Source organism: Varanus komodoensis, unplaced genomic scaffold (assembly GCF_004798865.1).
Source record: "Varanus komodoensis strain SLA01 unplaced genomic scaffold, ASM479886v1 scaffold16, whole genome shotgun sequence".
Taxonomy (NCBI): domain Eukaryota; kingdom Metazoa; phylum Chordata; class Lepidosauria; order Squamata; family Varanidae; genus Varanus; species Varanus komodoensis.
Window position 1 is genome coordinate 24022531 of NW_025335468.1, and position 24334 is coordinate 24046864.

The window sequence follows — 24334 nt, forward strand, 5'->3', positions numbered from 1 at the left end:
TTAAACCACGGACCACAGCTCTGCATCAGGAAAGCAATTCAGAAAAATGAGAAATGCTGACCTATAAGGTATGAATCGTAGAAGGCAGAAGGCTGCTACCATGGACATATTTGATCCTTGCACAAGAGAATGGGACAAGATAAATAAAAGGGGGCTATATACTACAGGCTAGTTTAAAAAAGAAAAGGAGGAGGCTGAGGATTTGTTATGTTAGATGCATTTGTTGTTCGTATGTGCGATCAAGTTGTCTCCGACTTATGGCAAACCTATGAATGAAAGCCCTACAAAATGTCCTAGCTATGACAGCCTTGCCAGCTCCTGTAAATATGCGATAGGCATCTTGGCATATTATTTAAGGTGCTGTACAGATAGGACACTATCTTTATCTCCTTTGCTCCACAGCTTAAGTTGTTTATAGAGGAATTCCAGTAAGCCTTTGAACATCTACCACTTCCTTCCTTAGTATTCTTTGTGAACTCTGTGTTGACAAATTAATATTGGAATAGACTAAAATAAATTCCATCTTTCAGGCAGATAAATTAATCTGAAGGACAAGGACAACACACTCCTATGGAAAAAGCACAAGTAAACACACTTATCTGGAGTCTACCTCCTTTTAGGGAGACTATGATAAATATTGAATTAATCTTTTCTTCCCTATTTATATCCTGATATTTCAATTGACTTACATATGCACACTTATTCCATTTCTGTATTAATCTATTATTACTTTTAAAGGAACACCATGACAAGGAATGTACATTATTGCAAATGATTCTGAATATTGTTTTGTTTTCATTATATATATATATGTATATGTATATGTATATGTATATGTATGCATGTATGTTGAATTTTGGTATGTGTTTCAGGTTGAGAATGTAGGTGTGAACAAATCTGTCAATTTCTCACATATTTCAATGTGTTATACTTAAGCTTTTTCATAATTGTTCCATTTATTAATAATGTTAGTGGCAGAGCAGGTACCCCAGCTCTTTTGGGTCACTGTGGGAAGGACAAAATTAGAACCTTCTCCATGCCCAGCAACGCAGATCCACAAGTATTTTCTTTTGGAAAGGGGATCCTTTGCTTATCTCTGCTCTTTGATGACAGATTGGAAATAAGACAAAGTGTTGTCTTGCTAGCATTAGTTTTAACAAGGAAATGCTTTCCCTTATCTTCACTCTCCCATCAGAGATAAACAAGATGCCACTGTGGCAACTGATGCAGGAAGAATCTGGACGATTACCAGGAATGGCATGCAGGCGTGCATATAGATTTTGGGCCATCCTTTTTGCACCCGTTACCTACCCCATTATGTCTAGCCTTACTGGCAGAAGCATATCCCACTGAGATGGGTCTGATCACCTGCTACCACTTTTCTTCCTTCCTTCTTCCTTCCTTTTGAATTTATATGTCATCTACTAGTCCAAAAATATTCCCTAGGTGGCTTATGATAATCTTCCTTTTTCTAATTAGAGATGTCAAGGATTTAACTTACCGTATTTTTCGCTCTATAAGACGCACTTTTTTCCCCCTCAAAAGTAAGGGGAAATGTCTTTGCGTCTTATAGAGTGAATGTGTGTGTGCCCGACGCCCGGGACACTGCTGGCCGCCTGCACCACGTGGCACCACCTGGCTGGCACGCGCTCGGCGCGCCCTGCTCCGCCCCCCCCGGCGCAGGTGAGAGATGTGCCGCTCAGGGGGAGGCATGCGGAGGAGGAGGAGCCGCGGGCTTTAACCTGCCGGCCGCATGGAGAGCATGGAGAGACGGACTGCTCACCCCCACCGCCCGGGAAGACCTGCTGCAGCCACTGTGCCACCTGGAAGACCATCGCCGGCATGCTGTCGGCTGCCTGCACCACGTGGCACCACCTGGCCGGCACGCGCTCGGCGCGCCCTGCTCTGGCCCCCTCCTCTGGCGCAGGAGAGAGCTGTTAATCACAGGTCGGTGTGTGTTTTCAAATGGCAACCCGTCTTTTAATGAAGCCCATGGGGAAGTGATGGGGAATGTGCCTGTGATTATCAGGAAGCTTTCCATGGATCAGTTATCTGTTAGTTGATCAGACACATTTTTTTAGGATCAGTGGATATTTGAACAGCATTGCCTTCATGTATGAAGTCTATTCTTCAAAGGCTACTTAGTCCACTGTGTGTTTGATTTACCGTACAATATCTCATCTTTTGTCAGAAGTTTTTTTCTATTATTTACTAGTAGGGCAGCGTGGACATTACTGGCTTGTTTAGATTTGTTATTGAATTGTCTGCAGCAGCTCTTGTATAACTGGTGTAGATTGTGGATTCCTTCAATAATTCCACTACTGACTAAGAAAGTGATGTCAGTGATTGTGAGCAACAGAGCTTCATAAATTCTGACTCTAGTGATGATGAGGTCTATGGGTTCAACGAAAACTAGAAGAGTACTCGAACTTTAAAGTCTCTCTTTTGTTAATGACAGTGATGATGGTTCTTAATGCCACTGTTGACTGCTGATCACTTTACAAGGTTGAAATACGGTATTACTGTATTCTGTTATAGTTTATTAAATAGTTTAGTAAACCATTTGATTCAGAATTTTTTGTTTTGTTTTCCTCCTCTAAAAACTAGGTGCGTCTTATGGTCAGGTGTGTCTTATAGAGCGAAAAATACGGTAAACCTTTTCTGTGCAAAGCATGTGCTCAGCCACTGAGCCATGGTCCTTCTCCATCTGAATGGAAATGAACTCTGCACATCTCACACTAGGTGAGAAAGATGATCTCTCAATATAAGCTAGGTTTCATTCCAGGGTCGACGCTAGAACAGGCAAAGCTAGAACAGAAGCCCATGGATCAGAGAAGAAGTTTTGAAAAAGCTGCTTTGTCAAGGGTAGAATCAAGTTGTTTAGCAGGTTGTGGAAAGAGCCTGCAACCTTTCAGAACCCAGTAGAAGGCATCAAAGAACACTGTTTCACTGGTTGGACAGTACAGTACTGACTGGATGGCAATCCCAAAGCAGGTTCAGCTCTTGCATCTTATTGTAGATTTCCAGTCAGGAAATAGACAGGTAGCACATGAAGATGCATGAAATACTAAGAGAGGTAACATTTATGAAACCATGGTTCAGCATAGGTTAACAGAGATATTTTGCCTGTGTTAAAGCGAGGGAACCCAGGTGAATCTGTTTTGCCAAGAGCGGAACTAATACGGAACTTTGTAGGTTACAGACATAGCTGGCAGAGTCATCCAGAGACAGTTATAGTAGGTAAATATTAGTTGTTCTAAAAGATGGTCCTTTTGCAAACCCCATCATCAAGATCACTGACGATGAAAGATGCTGTAACAGAGTCTGTACACAGAAAGTTTCCTTACAATCTTCTAAGGTCTTCAAATCACTCTTCAGAAAGGAGATTCAACTAGAAAAACTACATCCTTTCCAGTAAGATGGTAGAAAAACTAAACATAATCAAAGGAATTTTCCTGAAAGGGAAATAAACAATCCTAGCCTTGAACTTTTCCTTTGGTTAGGAAACACCCATACGGTCTCAGCACAATTCCTCTCCAGATCATGCAGTGATGGTCTAAAATCGGGTTATGACAATATGTAGGCCTATCAAGATAGGTCAGATAGCCTCTGAACCTGGGACCTCAGGCATGGCCAGCTGGGGAAAGCTGGTGTGCAGCAGCTGAGTCCTGGAGAGGATGAGAGCTACAGGAAGATTAACCAGATCAGGGAGAGATCCTTTAAACGTAAAATTAATCAGCTCAAAGGTGGACCCAGCTTGCTCTGCAAGAAGGACTCAGCTGGATATTGGCTGCTTCTAAAGCTGTCCGTGTCACTTTCTAGTGCTTAACTAACTCCACTGCCCCTTTGCTGTCCTGTTACCATTTCCCCAGGTCATTTGCACAAACACAGCAGGAGCTTTGTCTGAAAACAGGGTCCTTTTCCAAGTTTGTTGCTGTGTTGGTGAATGGTGTAACAAAATTGGCTGGTGCAATTGGTCTACTCATGTGAGCAGTGGAGTATGAGGAACTCATTCTGCTTGAAAGTTAGGAATATTGCAGAACATTTATGGATGATATGTTTCAACAGATAAAGTGTTTCTGGCCCAGAAGTACACAGGGTGGCAGTGGAATACATGATAGATTGAAAATTTCCTGACTATATTTAGCCCTGATATTTTGCTAGATCGTTTGATAATCATAATGCATGTCATGACATGTGATAATCACTCCCAGCAGCAATTGGTAGCGAATAGCCTTACCTTTTATCCCACAAGGGCACAATGCAGACTGGGAGTGCTTTTTTAGCCAAAAATTCTCCAGAAGATTCTACTGGCTAACCCAGTTGTATTTCTTTGATGAACTACTTTCTTTTGCCCTTCCTGGATTCAAGAATACATTTCATTAGTGGACCTGGAGTTCTAGTAGCATGTATCAGAGAAAGAGATGTTTCTATTCACATTGTCACGTTATGGATAATTTTGTAAGCATTATACTTCCCCCCTGCTCATCCTATATAACTCCCTGAAATTATTTATTTATTTATTTATTTATTTATTTATTTATTTATTTATTTATTTAGAATGTTTGTATCCTGCCCCATCGCAAGAGCCTCGGAATGGCTTACATACAATAAATAAACAATAAATACAGATAGTATTTAGCCTTAGTAGAAAAGATGCTCAAACCCCTTCCTAATTTTTGTCTTTTCTACACTTTTCCCAGTGCTCACCTTTCCTCCACCAGATCCTGAGAGGGTGTTGAATTCAGCTGTCAACCATGAAGCCTGAATACGCCTGAATTTACTTCAGAGGACCCCAATAGACACTGGCTGCACTCGTGAGGAGCAGCACAAGATGGCATGTGCAAAGTCTGCCCCTAGGACCATGCATTCTGACCAGAGCTACTGCTGTCTGCACGCTCACCTTGCTGCCTGGAAGGACAGGTGATGCAGGTTTCAGCCCACCTTGGCAAAGGTGGAGCTGGCCTCTGGCTTCACAAGCCTCCTCACCCATTTTTTAATCCTCTGACCTTCCACCTTTGGCCAGTAATGAAGCAAAAACTTTTAGACAGCTTGAACCAGATTTGTTCAGAAACAAGCTACGCTACTCCTCTCTAGGCCTGTCTACCCCAATGATCAAACAGAGACATGTCTTGCATTCTGGTGCTTTGTACAGCTGTTTGCAAAGCATAGGAAGCATGTCTGTGGTGGATTTTCCTTTTTCCTACTGCAATGCCACACTTGGTAGAGTGGAAGGGAAGGGGAACAGAACAGTACTCTGAGTACAGTCTTTCCAAGCTGAAAACCGCACCAGTTCTGCTTATTCAGAACCAGTGTGGGCCCCAGTGGTACACATCTGGAGTAAGGGTTTTTTTTTTGGTTTTGGTTTTTGTTTTTTTAAGAGCATCCCTCTGCAAATCACCGAGCATAATTTGCCATTCTATAGCTCATTCAGCTGGTCTGGAATGTTACTCCTGTGCTAGTCTGGAATGTTGCTCCTGGTTGGTTGCATTCCCAACTTCTGGGAAGCAGTTGATGCTTTTCTTTCCATGTCAGCTGGGAGAGGGTAGGGGATTAGAGCTCTGATTCCCCCCCCCCCCCCCCAAGGCTGGAGTGCTGCCTCTGGCTTTGACTCTGGGAAACTGAACTATCATATGGTTCACAGATACTGTCTGGGGACCATGCCATCTGCAAACCTTGCTGTCTCACTGGGAACTCTAAAGCATGTATTAAATTGCACTGGTCCTATACAAAGCCCTGAAAAACCTCAGTCCTTACTTTCTTCAAATTGTAAGCAGATCTTCTACTTTCTATTCTTTAACCTGCTCAATTATGTCATGACAGTGTTGATACAGAGCAGCAAATATGAAACATTAACACTCACTCATGATAATCTTTTCCAGTGCCACCCTGTTAAAACTGTAATCTTGAGACCAGGTCACTTCACAGGCTATTGAGTGCACTGAGAAATTTGCTACATTGCCTATTACAGTGGAGTTGACCTGATTTAATCTAGTGGTTTTGGGACTTGCAAAAGAACATGAACATGGGATAAACACTGGACTAATTAACAGCATTTGTATAAATGTCTTATTGCAAGCTATATGATGTCAAAATGAATGGCATTTAACTGTAAAACACATTGTTCATCCTTGCCTGTGGAGACTAACAGGCAGCCAAGTTCTCCCTTAAAAAATATTTAGACTTTCCTAACATCACTCTGACTCCTCTTGATTTATAACACTCAGCTTCCCAAATGGATTCTTTTCCCTTTCTTATAAATGATGAATTCTATTTAGAATATTAAAGGCCTTCTTCCATTTCATGTCATGACTTTTCAAGCAATCTTATCAGCAAGGTATCAAAAAGGTGGAAGAATACACCATTTATTTTGCAATAATTGTAAATAAATATTGAATAAGGGCTAAAGAATGGTGCAATGCAGACACCCTCATAGCAGATTCTCCTCAGCCTCCAAACTGGGAAGCTTAAGCACATCCAATGCAAGACTGCTTGTCCGCTGCTCCATACCTCACATCCTGTATCTTATCCAGATGGGCATGTTTGGCTATCTTGATTTAGGCCCAGCAAGGGTGAGAGAAGGAAGCTGGTGTGCTGACTGGACTCAGCCCAATTCTGCAGGTCCAACTTCATTCCCTCCCTACCCCAGGCAAGCCCATTTTCTCATCTCCAAGGTCCAGTTGCAACTTTTGGACAGCAGCTGGTGTAGTTCTTCCTGCACTGTGTGTGTGTGTGTGTGTGTGGTGGGCTTGGCCTTTCAGGTCTGAGCACTGAGGAGAGAAGAATTTGGTGTTTGGTTTCTGAAAATTCCTCTAGTCCATAAGATAATGTCAGAAAACTATAGGATTGTGCCCTAAGTGAATATTTATCAATACTTATTTTACAAAAACTGCACACATCTATATGTTTTGAAATAGTTATTTAATGGTCCAAGCCTGAAGATGACTTTTCCCAGTGGTTTCATGTAGATCAGTGGTGCAAAACCCAATCTGGTGGGCACCTGCTAGGCCAGGGACTCTGTATTTGTGTGCCTACATCCTGAAATACACATAAAGATTCAACAGCTCTCCACCGCTACCATTCTCTTTCTTTTCTACCTTCTGAAAAGAGCGTGCCTGTCAAAATCAGCAGCACTGATGGGACCACTCCGGACAGAGTGCTGGTCACCCGAGGGCTGGTGCTGGACATGGTCATGGAGTCCTCTGATAATGATAGCTGGAGCATCTCCTAGAATATGCTCTGGTTTCTGCTACTCTGTGACCGGCATCATCCCAGAAGCAGTAATGCTCAGCATCGATCAGCAGTGGGGATGAAGTAGCAGAACAGCAGCAGGGGAGGGAGCAAAGGAGACAGACAAGCGTGATAGCTTTGGCAGCAGTGGGGTGGCAAAATCAGCAGTAAATTCAGCAGTGATGGGGCAGCATGGTTCTTCCCAATGTAAATGTGGGAGAAGTTAGACCTTTAAAGTTCCACCAATGGCCGAGAGGTGGAACAAGCATCCACTAGTAGCACTTTCTGAGGCTCCAGGAAAGATGGACTCTACCACATCATCATGCCATGGTTTATAGTATCCTTCTGGATATATAGGCAACATGTTGCTCATGGGCATCAATGCACTTAGGGTCACTTTTCTTGGCATTATCCATTTTTTTTTACCTTTTTCAGTTTTATGTTTAATTAAAACATTTTCTTACCCTTAGTTGGGGTTGCTGTGAGATAGGTTTCTGCTGGTACCAAAAAATGTGGGTTCAAAGGAGTTGCTTAGTGTTGGGGGATCTTAAACATGGCCCCCGCCCGTATCCAGTCTTAGACAAGCTATTTGTTCTTCTTCACACCTTCCATGGAAGCCATCTTGTGGCAGTGCCAATGATCATTTCAGAAATAGCTAAATGCCCAAGGCCCCAAAGCTCATGTCTTCCTGGTTGACGGCTGAAAGCTTCAGGACAACCTACAGAGTTGCATTCACTACATCCAGTATTTTTGTTTTTTATGTTAGAAAGGACAGAATGGCCACCACCACCTCACTCAACTTCCAGGCCCTCCTAAGAAGTGATATCAGAAACCCTAAAGAAGGAGAAGTCATTTAGGTCTTCTAGGAGGCTTTTCAGAGCCCAGGAAACTGCAAAGCCCAGGAGAATAGGATGTAATTTGAAAATGCTCAGAAACACACATACACAGCCCTTGTTTAGGTGAAGCAAGCCCTGAAACCTGCACATTGCACAAGCAAGTCCTGAAACCTCTAACATTCTTACTCCTTCCATCGTGATTTCTTTTCACCCATCTAGTCCTAATGGATGGTCACAAATAAATACACATACAAATTCATCACTGAACTAAATGATGCGGCAATAACAGAACAGTACAGTAGAGAAAGGGCATAGAGACGTCATGCTTGAGAAATATACTTTGCTTTTGTGTTTTTGTGTATTTGGTTTTTTTGCTAGAACTTTGAGATTCCCCACCTGGCGCGACATAGTCGACAGATGGCAAGAATTAGGGAACACAGTGCTTCTGAGCATGACTTCAGCCCGGGCAGTTATGATCAGCACCAGAATCAGGCTCACAAGTGCATTCACACAAACATCCACACGCATGCTCGCCGTGAATTCTTTTTCAGTCTTTTGTTTGTTTGTATGGGTTCTTCGTTGCTGCTACTGTGAGTCAGAAACACTTGCGGATCTACTGCAGGTCACCCAAAGCTCTTCCAGTAGATCCCAAGCGATCTTCTTCCAAGCCCTCTAAAATTCTCAAACTCCATGCGCAATACTGAGGGCATGCTGGAGGCCAATAGGCGGCATCTTTTTTCTACTGTACACAGTGTGTTCCAGACCTAGCTAAAATTTAGCTGCCCACCGCTGACTAGTCATAAATCACTGCATTTTTTTCTTTAAATAGAATTGAATTTGTGCAACAGCCTGCTGTCCCTGCTTTAAAGTAAATAGCTCATTAGTGGGAGGAAGAGCATATGAGAGAAATTATGCCTCTGGGAAACGTTCAACTTCTATATCCAGCCTAGTTTCCATCTATGTTAGCTGTGTGAGGATGTAAGTCATGAACCCTGAGGGCAAAGGTCAATGTGTCAGTATGTTAGAACTCTGTGTGAGCTTCAAATTACTCACTGGCACTGTGCATGTAGGAAGAGAGGGTTAAATATCATTTTTGCTTAAAAAGGAGAGGGGAAGCCACAGCTCTTATTTTTATGATAAAAGCCACCTCCAAAAAATGAGACAAAAAGCAACCAATAGCATACAGGCCTTCTTTGAACATGACTAGACATTGTGAAAAAGAGTTACAGATGTATTAGTCTATATACTCCCCATGTATTCAAGTATAAATCTGGCCTGTCCAATTTCTGTATCAGTGTGCAATTTATTTTTATGTTCCTTTTCAAAAAAAGGACAAGAATTCATGCATTATTTGCAACTTTCCCTAAAATATGCATTCATATGCCTTTTTACCAAATATTCACACATTTGTATGCAGTTTTCTCTAATAGATGCATTTTTGTACACCAGTTTTGAAGTTTTGAGTCTAGAGCTATATCATGGTATCAGAAGAAGGGTTCAAAGGATATCTGTATTCCAACATGCATAATAATCTGGAAAGCAACACTTCCTCCAGGATTCTGGTTCACCAGCCCACTGGTGACACCAACTTGCAATGATGAAAGTCAAGCTGGCTTCTGGTCTTCCATCTCCATAAGCCATGAATTTTAAAAAAGAAATGCTAAACACATTTGTGCAAAAAAATTCATTTGCATAACTTTACACACTATGAAACTTTATACAAATTATGTGAATCATGGTATTTTGCAGGTTTTGCATTGGAATATTTATCAATACTTACTTCACAAAAACTGCACACATCTATATGTTTTGACACATCTATAACACATCTATAGTTATTTAATGGTCCAAGCCTGAAGATGACTTTTCCCAGTGGTTTCATGTAGATCAGTGGTGCAAAACCCAATCTGGTGGGCACCTGCTAGGCCAGGGACTCTGTATTTGTGTGCCTACATCCTGAAATACACATAAAGATTCAACAGCTCTCCACCGCTACCATTCTCTTTCTTTTCTACCTTCTGAAAAGAGCGTGCCTGTCAAAATCAGCAGCACTGATGGGACCACTCCTGACAGAGTGCTGGTCACCCAAGCAGCTGCAAAACACATGGATTTAGGGTTTGTGCAAACTGGTTGATTTTATTCAAACTGCTAGTTCCATGCACTTTTTGAATGCTGATTTTCATTAAACACGTAAAATACTGTGATTTGTGCCATTTGCGTTATGTTATGAAACTATGTAATGTTACACAAGTTGCACAATATGTGCAAATATTCTAATAATTTGTTAAAAATGTGGAAACTGATGCTGGTCTTAAAAGTGGAAGTCCACAGATTTTCCGCAGTGGGAAGAAAGTCTGTGGCACTCAAATGAGCCAGACTTCCCCACATCAGTGCGCCCTTAACCAGACGTGAACGCAACATGCTAGCTTAGAGTGTGCAAGGCAGGGCGTTGTGGCTCTCATCTCTCTCCCCCTCACTCTGCCTAATGGTAGGATTGGCCTTGTGAACAAGAAAGGTAAGTCAAAGTCCATGACCGCATTAGATTTCTCTTCCCAGCTGGAAATTCTGGCTGAAGCAACTGAGGACAGAGTTCTGAATGGTCCTACAGTAAAATTCAACAGACTTGGAAGAAAAAATATATATGGAATAGGGCATGAAGCCTGCGTGAAATTTCCTGAAGCAAGGGCTTTTGAAAATGCCGCACAAAGCAGTGAGCCTCTCCCTTGGCAGGTCAGCTATGCTTTCACTGGTGATGATGTTCATAGTCATTGCTCTTCAATGTGAGGAGTGTCAGCAGACAGGCATGGCATTTTCATAATGGCGTGCATTGCACATATGAGCATGGATGGAGGACTGTCTTTCCACTTAATTTCTTATGTAAAAGGTTCTTATTACCAGTATATGAAGCTAATTGAACATTACACTTCCATTTGGACTTCCAGGTAAAGACAAAATTGAACATGACAGTGGCTCAGTAAGACCTCTATAGCTATCCTGCTACCTATCACAAATAATGAAATGAGTAGTGCAGAATTTAGAGGTCAGAGAGACTGATAATAACTTATATTTTACTTTGCAACTCTACTATACAATTATTTCTCTTGGCAGCAATGAACTTGGCCTTGTCTTTCTGGTTAGAGATCTTGGAAAAAAGATGACTTCTGAATTAATTGTTCCTAGCAGAAGACTGTAAAAAAAAATTCCATCAATTTTAGCGGTGCAAAATCAAAACATGCCTTTCGGGCATTCACTGAAAGCTAGGCAAGTACAACAAACCCAACAATCTCACAACCAATTGGTGTGTATAAGCAACTGAAGAACTGAAATCCAATATTTTATACTGATTTTATACTGGCTTTTATTCATATGATGATTATTACTAGTCTGGTTAGTTGTTATTGTATTTGATTGTTTAATTATTATTTATATCCTAATGATTTTATGTTTTACACTGTTCTAAGAGTATCTGCTGAAGAATGGTATAGAAAAAGTTTAAATAAATAATAAATAAATATTTAAGCAGCAGTCAGAGACTAGGAACTCAGGAGAAGGCAGTTGGAAGACAGGATTCTGGAAACTATGGGATGGCAGTTTTGTTGTCCAGTTCCTAGTACTCCAGCTGATCATGTTGACTGGGAGTGCTGGGAAATGGAGGATTGTACAGGATTTCACCGATTAAATCCTTTTATTGTTTGTCAGAATCCTTATTTTTGTCAAAACACAACACCATGTAAATTAGAGAGCTTAGTCAAATTGTCTTCTTTCCTTCTAAAACACATTCCCTAGTCCTTATAGGTCCACTTCTCCTAACATTTTTGGAACTGGGTAGGGTTTAAAAAGAGAAAGAAAGATAAGGAGAGATGCATACATCTGGCAAATTATTATTTTTTGAAAGATATGAGGAAACAGAGAAATAAACAAGTACATATTTTCATGTCCATTAAAGAGGGAAAGGTGTGCTTAAAACATGAATGGGACATTTGTTTTTACTTCCAGGTGTACATACTTGAATATAAATCAAAGAAATAAATAGATATAATGCAAACAGAGACAGACCCTCATGTCTAAGAAAATCTTGAGCTTTGCCAGGACTAAATACCTCCCACTGACTACCTGAACACAAAATAACCTTGATTTCAAGGTTCTTTCAATGTTGCTAGGTCCCCCCACTTTTAAAAAAATCTGAACGCTACCTAGGAATAACCCCTGAACTCAGAAAAGAAGGTCTAATATTTTAGCTGTGGTAACAAAACCCTATTTTTATCAATGTTGATAGCTCTGTATGTGGAGATTTCTCCTAGGAGACAATATTCTGAATGCCGGACAGAATTTGTTTACAGTGATTCATTTAGACCTTAGCTAATCCTTAGCAACATATATAACAAATGACTTTCTTCCTCCTGGAAACCTCTAGGAGAGAAATATGGTGCCATTTTGAAAAGGAAAGCATCTCTGACGATTTGATTAAGATAAAGTCCTGACACTCTGAAATGTTGATAATAAATGCTGTCACTTATTCAGCTCACCTCTCACAGCACTTCAGTCATTCCTAGCAATAGCAACATTCATCAACATGTTCCATGCTGTTGCTAAGTTACTCTGAACCCCTGCACAAGGAAGCAATGCTTAACTGAGTTGGCCCAACATTGTAAAAGCATATGGGATGCTAGCATTTACTTCAGGAAGATTTGGGGCTTGCTAATTGCTTCAGGAAATTATCTTTACATGCGTAGGGAATCCCCATGCTCAACCTGTCATTTCTAGGTGCATAAAGGCAGTGGTTTGAGTTCTTCAAATTGAGTGACTGGGTGGTGGTGATTTTGTTTTGTCTTTTTACAAAGGACAGTTCTCAGTTGGATGGACTGACAGAGGGTGGCCCCTATTTGAAGAGCTGTTCTGACCTATTCATTTTAAAGATAAAGAACTTTTAAAGTGTCGTCTATCAACAGTTAGCAACTAGGCAGCAATAGAACAGGGCAGACACAAAAGTCCTTCTCACAAGCTTCCTGATCATGAAGAGATGTATTATATTCAGTGGGGGTTTTTTTGTCATAGAACACACCAGAACAGAGTTCCGGCACCTTTTTTTGACAGATTTTCCAAGTTTTAAAAGTAACTTTTGAAAATTTGATGTTTGGTCCACGTGGATTCGAATCGCCCTGTCGAGCGTAGCAGGTCGGCGGCAAAATCATTAAAGCAGTGCATGCGGGCTGCTTGTGTGTTGAGTCCGATGCATGCGTACTTCGTCCACGCTGGTTGTGATGGTGCTGCTCGGCTTGTGATTGATCGTGTGGTCGTGCGCTGAGTGCTTACTGTGGGCAGCGACCATTATGTTTCGTTACACAACTGATGTGTGTGGGTGTGTGTACAGTGACTGACTACGTGCGAAAGGTAAATAATTTCATGAGTTCCGGCACCTTTATTCTTACAAAAAAAGCACTGACCATATTGGTATTGAAATTGAAGTAATGGTACCTATATGCATTTTATTGCAACTATGTTTTTCCATATCTCTCTTCGTCTGACATTGGTACTCAGGTGAGAGTTTAATGCATACCTGTGCAAAAGGCTGTGTTCAGATTTTAACAGGAACTCAGCTTTTTCTTCTTCTGAGATACCCACAGTGTTGCACAGAGTTAAATTGCACTCCATTTTAAAGCCTCACAACAACCCTCTGGAATAGATTACACTGAAAGTCTGTCATAGGCCTTAAGTCTCCATTCAGCTTCTTGGCTGAGTGGTGACTAGAACCCTAATCTCCCAAACCCTCAATCTAGCATTTTAAGCACTACATCACATTGGTTCTCAATCTACTTCTTCTTCCCCCTTTCCAGCTGGAGAAGGTGATACACTCCTGTGTTGTAGCATTCTCTACCAGAGACTCCGTGTTTTTGGTGGTTCTTCTGGTATCTCACTTTTCAAATTACATTTCATTCAGAAGCAGAGATGCTTCCTGGGAGCTGGATGCTACAATCAAAGTGTCAGACCACTGACAGCTACCAGAACATTCTCATCTCCCAGCATTCATTTGCATACATGCAAATAGAGCAAGTGCACTAGCTGGCCTTAACAGTCCCTCTGATATCTGAGCAGGGTATTGGGATGTATTTGAAAAACCTTTATGCAGTGAGAGGCACAATGGCAATCTGTTGTGTGCAGTTGCCAACTGACCGGAGACCTCAGGGCAGGGAAAGGAAATAACCCTACATATGTAGAATTTCAACCGTTTCTGTCTAAGGATGGGAAGGAGCTGAAAGGACAGCCAGGAGGCCAGCTATAAAAAGGATCTCGAGTGAGAAAGAGAGGGGGAAGGTTAAGTCCTAGTCTGGCAAGTGTGCCGACTCATCCCTAGATTGGGGAAAGGCTTGCCAAGTTGCCTAATATACGTGAAAATATTTCAAATGCATCTGTGGAAACTAAAGATAATAGGGGGAAATGGCACTGGTATAAAAACACAGAAAATATTGTTCTATTCACATAGTGTTGTGTGATCATCAGAACTGAGTGAAATAAAACTAAATGAAAAAGTGCAGTGCTTTAAAAGGGTCCTGCTTCTGTGGCTCAGCACAGCAAAACATGATGTTCAGCTGCCACTGCAGACAGTGATATTTAGAACTGGAGAATCAACAAAAATATGATTTGATGGGTATTTCACACTGATAATCATCTTCACGGCATATTGCTTAACTTTGCTTTAATGTAATGTAGGCATGTGGACTACTTCACCGTGGACAGTCCTCTATTCAAAAGGCTGTCTGTGGGCCACATTTCATCTCAAGACCCTGCTCATGCAGATTTGTGTCTGATTCTGTACTCCACGTTATAAGAGAGACATAGCTAGGTTAGAATCAGTTCGGTGCAGGGTCACAAGGCTGGTAGCTGGATTTTGTGGTGGTGGGGAGGGATGCCATATGAGATGAAATTGAGGGACCTGGGTCTTTTCAGCCTGGAGAAAAGGAGCGTCCAAAGGGGATCTTATAGCAGCATATAGGTATGTGAAAGGGTGTCACACGGTAGAGGGCTGTGACCTGTTCTCCCCTGCAATGGAGGAAAGGATGTGGTCTAGCGGAAGGAACCGGATCTCAGGTTGGAGGTGAGGCAGTACAGTACTTCCTGATGACCCCTAAGATATGGAATGGGCTTCCACAGGAGGTGATGGGGTCCCCATCAGTGAGAGTGTTAAAGGAAAAATTGGACAACCTCAAGTTGGGAGTTCCATGAGCAGAGCCAGCTGGAGCCGGGGGTCAGACCGGATGCCCAGGAGGCCCCTTCTGACTTGCCATGTTTCTATATTTGTACTTCTCAACTTCAGCATCAAGTCAGCCTTTTCCCTTGTGCAGCATACCATCATCCTGCCTTTTGTAACGTCTTGACTGATGAAGAGAGCTGGAGATCTTGGAATCTAGCAGTTTATTTATTTATTTATTTATTTATTAATATTTTTGTTTTTTTAAGGTGGGTTGCATTGTACCTTTTTTCAGAAGTGTTACTCTAATACAGATTTTGGAACTCTATTTGATGGGCTGTCTGGTTTCAAGATAAGGAACATAAGGAAAAGGTGTGGGGCCTTGTTAGCCCTTGTGTAGCAAATTGGGCAGACATCATAGCTTTCCTCACTATTTCTATTTAAATTCTAGTAATCATTTTTAATTTTTCATCAGTACCTTTAAAATAGGTCTGTATACCACTCTGTATTCCCTTTTATGATGGATGCCCTCTATTATGGCGACTAAAAGTGCTGGTGATTCTGTTTACTGCCTAGACAAAAATAGAACCATGTTTACATTTGGATGTTACATGCATACTTTGCTTGCATTTCCTAAGGAAGCGAGTGATTGCACATCAGCTGCAAACCTCACTCCGTTACAGACACCCCCTGTGAGTCATGTGAGATGTCATACATCAGGAAACAGGCTTTGTACTACAGCAAAGGTGGGCACAATGGAGTATTCGGCCACATTTAAGTCACATTTTTTTTCTAGTGACAGTCTGGAAAAATGTGAATAGAATTGTGAGTGCTTCCAACATTTCACTGTGTTATTCCAGCTTTGTGCTTTTCTGCAAAGCAACACACTGTATTTTTAAGGCAATATTTCTAAGATTATTGGATGAAGAGGCCTTGATATGGAATGTTGTCTTTTGCATGTGGGAAAGCATCTCCCCTTAGTTTCAGTTCTTTTATCATCCTTCAATAAGACCCTGCAACTCTCTCCGTTCCCATGTGCAATTGTGTTCCAAATGCGGTTTTTTGGACCCTGCACCCTCCCCTCCAGAGCCCTTTTCAAGGCAACTGCAAACCACTAGGAGCAGGGCCCAGTCAGAAACAGTGCTTCCAGGTAATAAATATCTGTCTGATAAATAAGGATTCTCATTTGGTTGTGACCCAATTCAAACGATCAAGACAGTAATAAGCCTTTTGCCTCTGTGTTCAGTCCCTTTGCTTCTTGAGCAATCAAACAAGGAAGGCACTAATTACCTCTCATTTCCCAGTGCAGCTGAACCAGGGAACTATGGTGGGTGGTGGAAATGATAGAGTGGGCAGGGGAACATGATTTTTACTACAAAAAGGTGGATGGTTAAATCTTCCTTCATCTTACATTTAACTTTTACTGCCAAATACTGTCCAAGAGAAATAAGTGCTTCTAATGACAAGATTCAGGGAGCTGAGGTAGATATGGAACAAATTCAGCTTCTCTCACTCTATTTTACAGGTGACTGGGCAAATTACATCAAAATGTGGCTGCTTTTTAATAACTTGATGGCTCAACTCACACGCATAATTTTGGGCAGTGAAGGAAATCTAAAGGGCCTATAGCCAGTGTGGTGTAATGGTTAAGAGCACAGAACTGGGACTCAGGCAATCTGGCTTCTACTTTCTGTTCAGCCATGGAGCCAACTGGGTGACTTTGGGCCAGTCACAGACTGTCAGCCCAGCCTACCTCACAGGGTTGTTGTTGTGGGGATACAATTGAGGGCAGCGGGAAGAGAATGATGTAAGCTGCTTCGAGTTCTTGTAAGAAATGGCATTATATAAATGTAAGAGATAAATCTTGTTTATTTTTGATGCAATGTTGTCCATTTTTATTTGTGTTATTATTTATTTATTGGGTTTATATCCTGCCCCATTCGCCATTATGGAAGCCTAAAACAGCCAAATTTCACCCGAAAGCAACTGAGATGCAGCCATTTTAGTCTTTCTTAGTGGCAAACTGGCAATGTTTTGGGCGCTGGTATTACAGCTTTTGGGGACTTGGGTGTGTAGCTCCTCGCTGTCATACAGGATCAAAATCTAGGTGCATTGGTGCAGGTAAGCTATTCTGATATTCCCAGATTTAGTAAGTCTAGAAATTTTCAAAGGAAACAGTACCCATTAGTGAATAGTGGAAAGACAACATGTAAATATCGTATGTCACATATGCCAACAAACAATGCAAAGTCTTCCAACATCTGCATGCAGTAACTACTGGACAGGGGCGCCTCAGCCATTCTGTCCTCATTTGTACTAACACCTATAGTTGCTAATTGCCCACTTTGTCTCATTTGGTTCTGTAAATTACTCCATTATTAGCACTCCATTAGCACCTTTTTTAGTAGTCATCCAAAAAGTTAAGGTAAATTGAAGCTTACCAGTGGGTAAAGAGACAGAAGAATGAAGTTCATGTTTGCACCAATCCATATACAAATTGCTGAATTTGGTCTCACTAACATCTGGCTGGAGATCACATCTGCCATCCACTTCTGAAGAGAGAATGTTCAGCTCAATTTTCTCAACTGACATTGTAATAAACTTTAGTTAAAAGTTTCAGATATCTGCTGGTAAAGATGAAGAGACACCAGTCAAATCCAGTTTGTCTCTGGAGTGAAAACTTGGGAAGAAAATATACCTTGATCAAGTCAAGAAACTTGTTATTGTTTACACCAAGCCAGAGTCACTAATTCCAGTAGAGTGGGTGCAAGCTAAAATGCATTTCCAGGACTGCCAAGTTTTCTCCCAGGTTTTAAAAGGAACAAAAAATGCCTTTCAAAAGTTCTTCTGCACTTGTGTGGCAGAAGTATTGTGATGTCTCTGCCTGGCTGCCAAAGAAATAAACAGGATAAGTAGAGACATCTGTATTCCTGCTAAAGATCTGCTCCTAATGACTTTGTTTTAGCAGCCCTAATTCACATTTCAATTCACATTTGTTGCACAGGGAGGAGCCTAGCAATACCAATGAAAACGAGTGGACTTTGCATTACAGCACTTGAAAAGCAGGAGTTAGTTTTGCTGGAGTTCCCAAACCTTCTCTCCCAGGAGATTTACAAGGAGGTAGCTAAGAGCAAAGGCAAATACATGCTTGAGGATGGCATGCATTCTGCAAACAGCTGCAGAATTCATGCCAAAATGACCACTGCCACCAAAGTGGTTCAACAATTCAGCAACCAAGTTTTAATTATTTCCAGTGCGATGGGTATAACTGTATGAGTTGTGGGCTGCTGCAAGTCTTATAGCCTGCATTTTAAAAAAATGCCTAGGATTTCATGAACACTATTGCAATTGCTTTTACATTTACAAAGCAAGAGTGCAAATTCAGAAAGAGTTGCTCAGTAGTTGAGGTTTCTCTACTATGCAGCACAGATTTTGCAGTATGTGCCCTTGTTTAAGAATATAAGGGTAAACTTGCGATGCTCAGTTACCAGTGCAGTGCCCAAGTAATCCTAATTGCTTTTGCTACTGATTGAGAATATGTGAGGCTAAATCCAGATCAGCCTATGAGTTGCAGGGGGGCTTTACCCAGGTGGTTTTGCTGCCTAAATTTGCTTCTGCCCCAACTATTATAAAGTAATAAAAAGTGAGGGTCGCCTGGATGTTACATCTTTACAGTGACCTTGCAGGATCAAAGAAGCGAGCAGCAGTACTAAATGCTGTTCTGAAAAGTGACTAGCAACCCACTTTTGGAACAGTGATGCCTAGCTCTTGCCTGGACAGTATGTTTAATCATTTAAGAAAGGGCTATACCACATCAGTTGTACTGTTTCCTCTCTCTCCCTTTCTGCATATGTACAGAACATAGCACACCAAAAGGATGTTTCATGCTTCTTGCTGCATTCATGTCTGTCCCCCTTTTGAAAAATCTGAATGAATAGTGCTAAGAGAGGCACCTGCTGGCAACAGTGAGACATTGCGGAGAGATAGTGCTGCATTTGGATATTGATCGGGTCTTAGCATTTTATTTAAAAAGGAGTTTTTTCCTGTGACCAACAGGACTGTGCACACTGTGAGTGCAGGCAAAGAATCCCAGTTTAAAATTCCTCAGAGAAAAAGAAGCAGTCATAAGCAAGAAATCTCTAGTTGTGAGTGAAAAGCCGGAGGAACAAAGAGACACGTTGTGATTTGGTATAAACCTGGACCATATTTATTTATGACAGATTAGCAGAGTTGGGGAATTATTTTATTTATTTATTTATTTTTCAATTTATATCCTGCCTTTTTCCTACAAAGGGCTCAAGGCAGCTTACATCCTCCTCCTCCTCCATCTTATCCCCACAACAACAACCTGTGAGGTAGGCTGGGCTGAGAGTCTGTGGCTTGCCCAAAGTCACCCAGTTGGCTCCATGGCTGAGTGGGGACTAGAACCCAGATAGTCTGAGTCCCAGTCCCAGGCTCTTAACCACTACCCCACACTGGCTCTCATGATGCTGCTCTTTTAGATGACTATCTAGGAATATTATTGAACAAGACATCCAACCAATGCCAGGTAGTGTCTTAACTACTTGCTACCCTGCAGGTTGGTACCATCATGGTATAGGGAGGGTTTCCCATATCACCATTCCCCAGAGCTGCAAAACTCTGAGTGAGCAAGATGAAGTGCTCTCAAAAGTAACCCATTTCTCCACACTGGGCTGCAAAATCCAAAGAGGTTGCAGGTGGACTTTGTGGGCTAATATCGTCCTGTGAGCCCCACTTCATCATGAGAAGACCAGACTCCTTGGAGAAGACAATCGTACTAGTGGAAGTCAAGGCAAAAGAAAACAAAAAAGGGAAATCAAAGATGGGACAGATGAGGTGAAATGACTCCTTAAAGGAAGTCACAGTTTGGATTTGGAAGAGCTGAGCAGGACTGCCATGGGCAGGACGTTTTGAAGGGCTTTCACCCATAGCATCACCATAAGTCAGAGATTACTTGATGGCACATAACAGAAAAGCCCACCCATCGACTGATATGATGTGCAGGCATCAAGCAAGAAGCATCACTCCATCTGTCTCTTTCCTTGCACAACCCACAATGTCCATTCATGTCCATATTATCTGGGACCATATATAAGCATTTACCGCTTTTAAAATTCAAATGGTTAGCTCTCATAGCATTCTATGACCACCCATAAGGAATGTTTGATAAATCTGAAACAGGCTGAAATGATGTTGGATTTCTGGAGTGGAGTGGCATCTTCAGAGTCATGAAGATTCATCAGATTGCAGTCCAGGTTTTGTTTATTTTGTGTGATTTTTGCTTAACTTTCTGGAAATATATGCAGATTTAGTAATGGAAAAGTTGCTGTGACTGCCAGTGTATGCAAAACACACTAATATATATGCTACTTTATCAAAATAAATTCACAAGTTTACTACAACTGCCATTTCTCTTCAACTTCTCCTGTGGAGCAACTTTTTGTGTACTGTGTTGATTGTACACAGAGATGCCTGGCAATCCATTCCTACTATCCATTAATTTGGGCTACATTCAACAGAACAGAAAGTAAAACTTGAAGAAAATAATTGCCCTTTGTAGAATTAGTTCCCTGTATGGTGCAAGAAAGAGAAGCAGTGATAAAAATTGGTGAATGTGGTAAGAGAGATCAGAGCTGTCATTCGCTGATGTACTTAGAGCAGTAAGGAGGAGGTGGTGTACTTAGAGTAGTAAATACTTAGGATTGAGCTGACGTGCTAAGGGCAGTAAGAAGGAGGGATAAGGTGGCATTCAAGGTGGTGCTGTCAGAAATAAGTTCAAGGAAGTTACTTTACTGACATGTTAATCCCACTGGCAGCTCCAGAATTCAATGAAAAATACTAAAGGGGAAGTCAGGGAATCCTCTTGAATTAATTGGGTGAGACAAGGAGGTTTCCAAGAAACTCAAGTAAAGGCACCCAGTGTAAAACCAAAATGTAGGAATTAAAAATGTTGTGACAAGAATAGTTGAAGTCTGATTACGAAGCAGCAAAAACATTTCTGAGCAAACAGAAATGTCTTCAGGAGGTGTTTAAAACTCAGCACAGTTTCTGCCAGTCAAACCAGATATTAGAGCATATTCCAGATGGTGGGTGCCACAACTGATAAGTAGCGACACTGCCAAATTTTGCAATGAGTCATCTCATTTGTCAAAATGTTTTAATTTAGAATGTTCACCTTTGCAGTGATCCTGGACTGACATATTATGAGCTTGCCATTAAATTCGGAATGGCTTGAGAGCTTCAAACCATGTTCAGTTGCATCAGAATATTGCAATTTCTGTAGCGTGTTGGTTGCTTTAATCCATGAATCATCTTCTGCATTCACTGCTGCTTCCTTTATATTACTGGCATTGGACTTCTGGCCCTTCTGAGGAAGAGGAGGATGCTCTCCTCAGTCTTCTTCTTTTGTCCATATACTGCTACTCAGACAGGAACCATCACATCATGGGGTCAGGCCACATGAAGTCAACTGATCTGGGAAACACGATGTTTCTTGAATTGTTGAATTCCTTGAAAGGAAAAAAAAGGCAGGATATAAACATAACTAATGACAACAATAATGATAATGTGATGGTGTATAATGCAGGATGTTATCAGACAATTCCAGACTCCTGCTTCCAAGAGGCACCTTGCTATTGTGTTTGCATAAAAATTTGTGTACAGGAAATATTAGCTTCTATTAAAGGGAAGCTCTCACTGAACTCATGCGGATAAGTCCATTACTTTCTAAGCAAATGACAAATTCACTTGGGTTGAGTTCACACATCACTCCTGAGAAAGTTCTCCTATGTGCCATTGCCTGGTGACACACTGTTGGATCTGGGATGACCAGGAAGTACTCCGTGGAAGTTCTCAGGAGTTGATTCATTGTAAATGGAAAAGATGGTAAGCTAGCCATCTCTACTTGAGCATTGGAGATCAGTCTCCACTGCCTCAGTCCACCCCATCCTGAGACATTCCTGGAGCATTTTCAGAGGTAAGAGTCAGTGAAGTAGGGAATTTGGCTGTCTATATCCCCCTTCTGCCAGAGTAATGTTGGCTTTCACAAAATCCCTCAAAGTCTCTTCAGAATAATCTTTGTCTTGCTAATCTGGTGGATAAAATATACAAATAGAGTGTCTTTAGTCCTTAGAGCCCATAGGAAGAATGGTCTTAAATAAACACAGTCTTATTTACCCACTTACATTGAAAGACCTGAGCAGGCCAGACTGGGCAGACTGCCTGGGTGAACCCTTATCTACAGGGAAGGGGTGGTCTTAAGATAAATCTATCTGAATATGCCAAGATCACTTGCTTTATTTATACTGTTCTGAACCAAGGGCAAGTGCATCGCATAATGTGAACAAGCGTGGCTTCAAAACTGTTAAGAGGCATTGTGGCTCTGGAAATAGTTGATTCACACTGCCAACTTTGATTTTTGTTTGCAGACTCCCTGAGTATCTGTAAAATAAAATGAAACAATAAATGCATAGTGGTTACTCATTTGTTTTGCAGGATCTCATTGCATGTTTCCTCCTGTTGATCTCCTCAAAAGCATATAAAAAGTTAGCAAAATGTATAATGCACGTTACAGGTAGTCCTGTTATCTTTACTTTGGGGTTTCAATAGAGCAACACATGTACCCATACACCATATCAAGTACTGTTGTATTACATACAACCATTATCTAGAATTTATTTACTTGTTAGCTTTTTCTTACAAAGAACTCAAAACAGCTTACACCGTCCCCTCCTTCTGCTCTCTGTCTTATCCCTACAACAACAACCCTGTGAGGTAGGTCAGGCTGAGAGACTGTGACTGGCCCAAAGTTGCCCAGTTGCTCCACGGCTGAATGGGGACTAGAAGCCAGATTGCCTGCCTTCCAGACCTGCTTTCTTAATCACTACACCACACATTTGGATGCTCCTAGGACCCACCTGCCAAGAGTGACTAAGTGGCTCTTAAAAAACTATATGGCAGGTGGGAATAAGCTATCTACTTTCCCCAAATCAGTTGTCTGCCCTACAGCATTTTGCCAAAATAAATATATAAAGCTTTGGAAGGGCCCACAACCTCCCTTTCCTTATCATTTATTTTCAACTTTTTGCCAGTTCTGAAAAGAGATTTCCTTTCTCCCTTTCTGAACAAAAATTAACAAAAGCAAACATCTTCCAGGCAAGAAATATCCTCACTATCCATTGTAACTTGACTGAATGGAACCCCATGGTTGGAATTAACAGAATGGGGATCCATTTGGTCAGAACATCTGTGCATAAAATGTGACTTTCCATTACTCCACAAATCTCCTCAATCTATGGAGGTTTCTTCACCCTTTGGAGCAGATCGTGAGGGAGATGTGGGGTATTACAGGAGAGAGGGGAGATCTGTTTCCCAGCTGTTTCTTTTCTACTGGCAGAAGTATACCATTGGTTAAATGGTGCCTTAAAGAAGTCACTGTGGCTTATCTCAATCATGGTGTGCACTGGATGCATGTGGAGTGTGGTTTGTCATCTCACCTGAACCCAGGTGGCACAGCTAGTTGTAATGGAGATCAACCCTACCATGACTCTATAACAGCCCATGGGGTCATTCAAACTGACCGATTATATACACTCCTTTGTTTTTATTTGATTAAAACATGTGCTGTCCTTCAAAATCTAAACTGCATCTTGGGCATGACTTAAATGACTATCGGAATAAGCAGCTCATTTTCAGGATTGCTTTTCTCTTTCAGGATTCTTCTTCTGGTGCTTCTTAGTGCAGTACAATAGAAAGAAATCAGGACATGGGAGGCCCAGGATTAATTTCCATTTCTGACAATGATTCTCGGGGTGGCCTTCAGCAAGTCATCTCTCCCAGTCTGAAGCGAAAATCTCAGTAAAACTGGCACTATAATGATAGATGAATGAGATAAAGGTTATAAAATATACTGCGGCTGACAAGTGTTACATAAATATTTAAGAATATCAAGTGCATGCATTATTTGACTCTGGCTAAATGTGCATTTGGACAAATTTCACCCTTATCTCAGCAATTTCCACAGATACTAAGATAGCTATTATTTCAGTGTTGAAATTAATAC

The 24334-nt window shown here is 41.4% G+C and overlaps 1 protein-coding gene across 1 annotated transcript in view; it reads right to left on the reverse strand.

Annotated features, from left to right (window-relative positions):
• The window catches only part of ANO3 (anoctamin 3), a 264086-nt gene extending 245925 nt beyond the window's left edge, over positions 1 to 18161 (reverse strand). The window contains exon 1 of the mRNA XM_044425772.1: positions 17694 to 18161. Within this exon, the coding sequence (XP_044281707.1) occupies positions 17694 to 17844 (151 nt within the window). The 5' untranslated portion in view covers positions 17845 to 18161. The remainder of the gene's footprint in view (positions 1 to 17693) is intronic.
• Positions 18162 to 24334: the final 6173 nt, after the last annotated feature.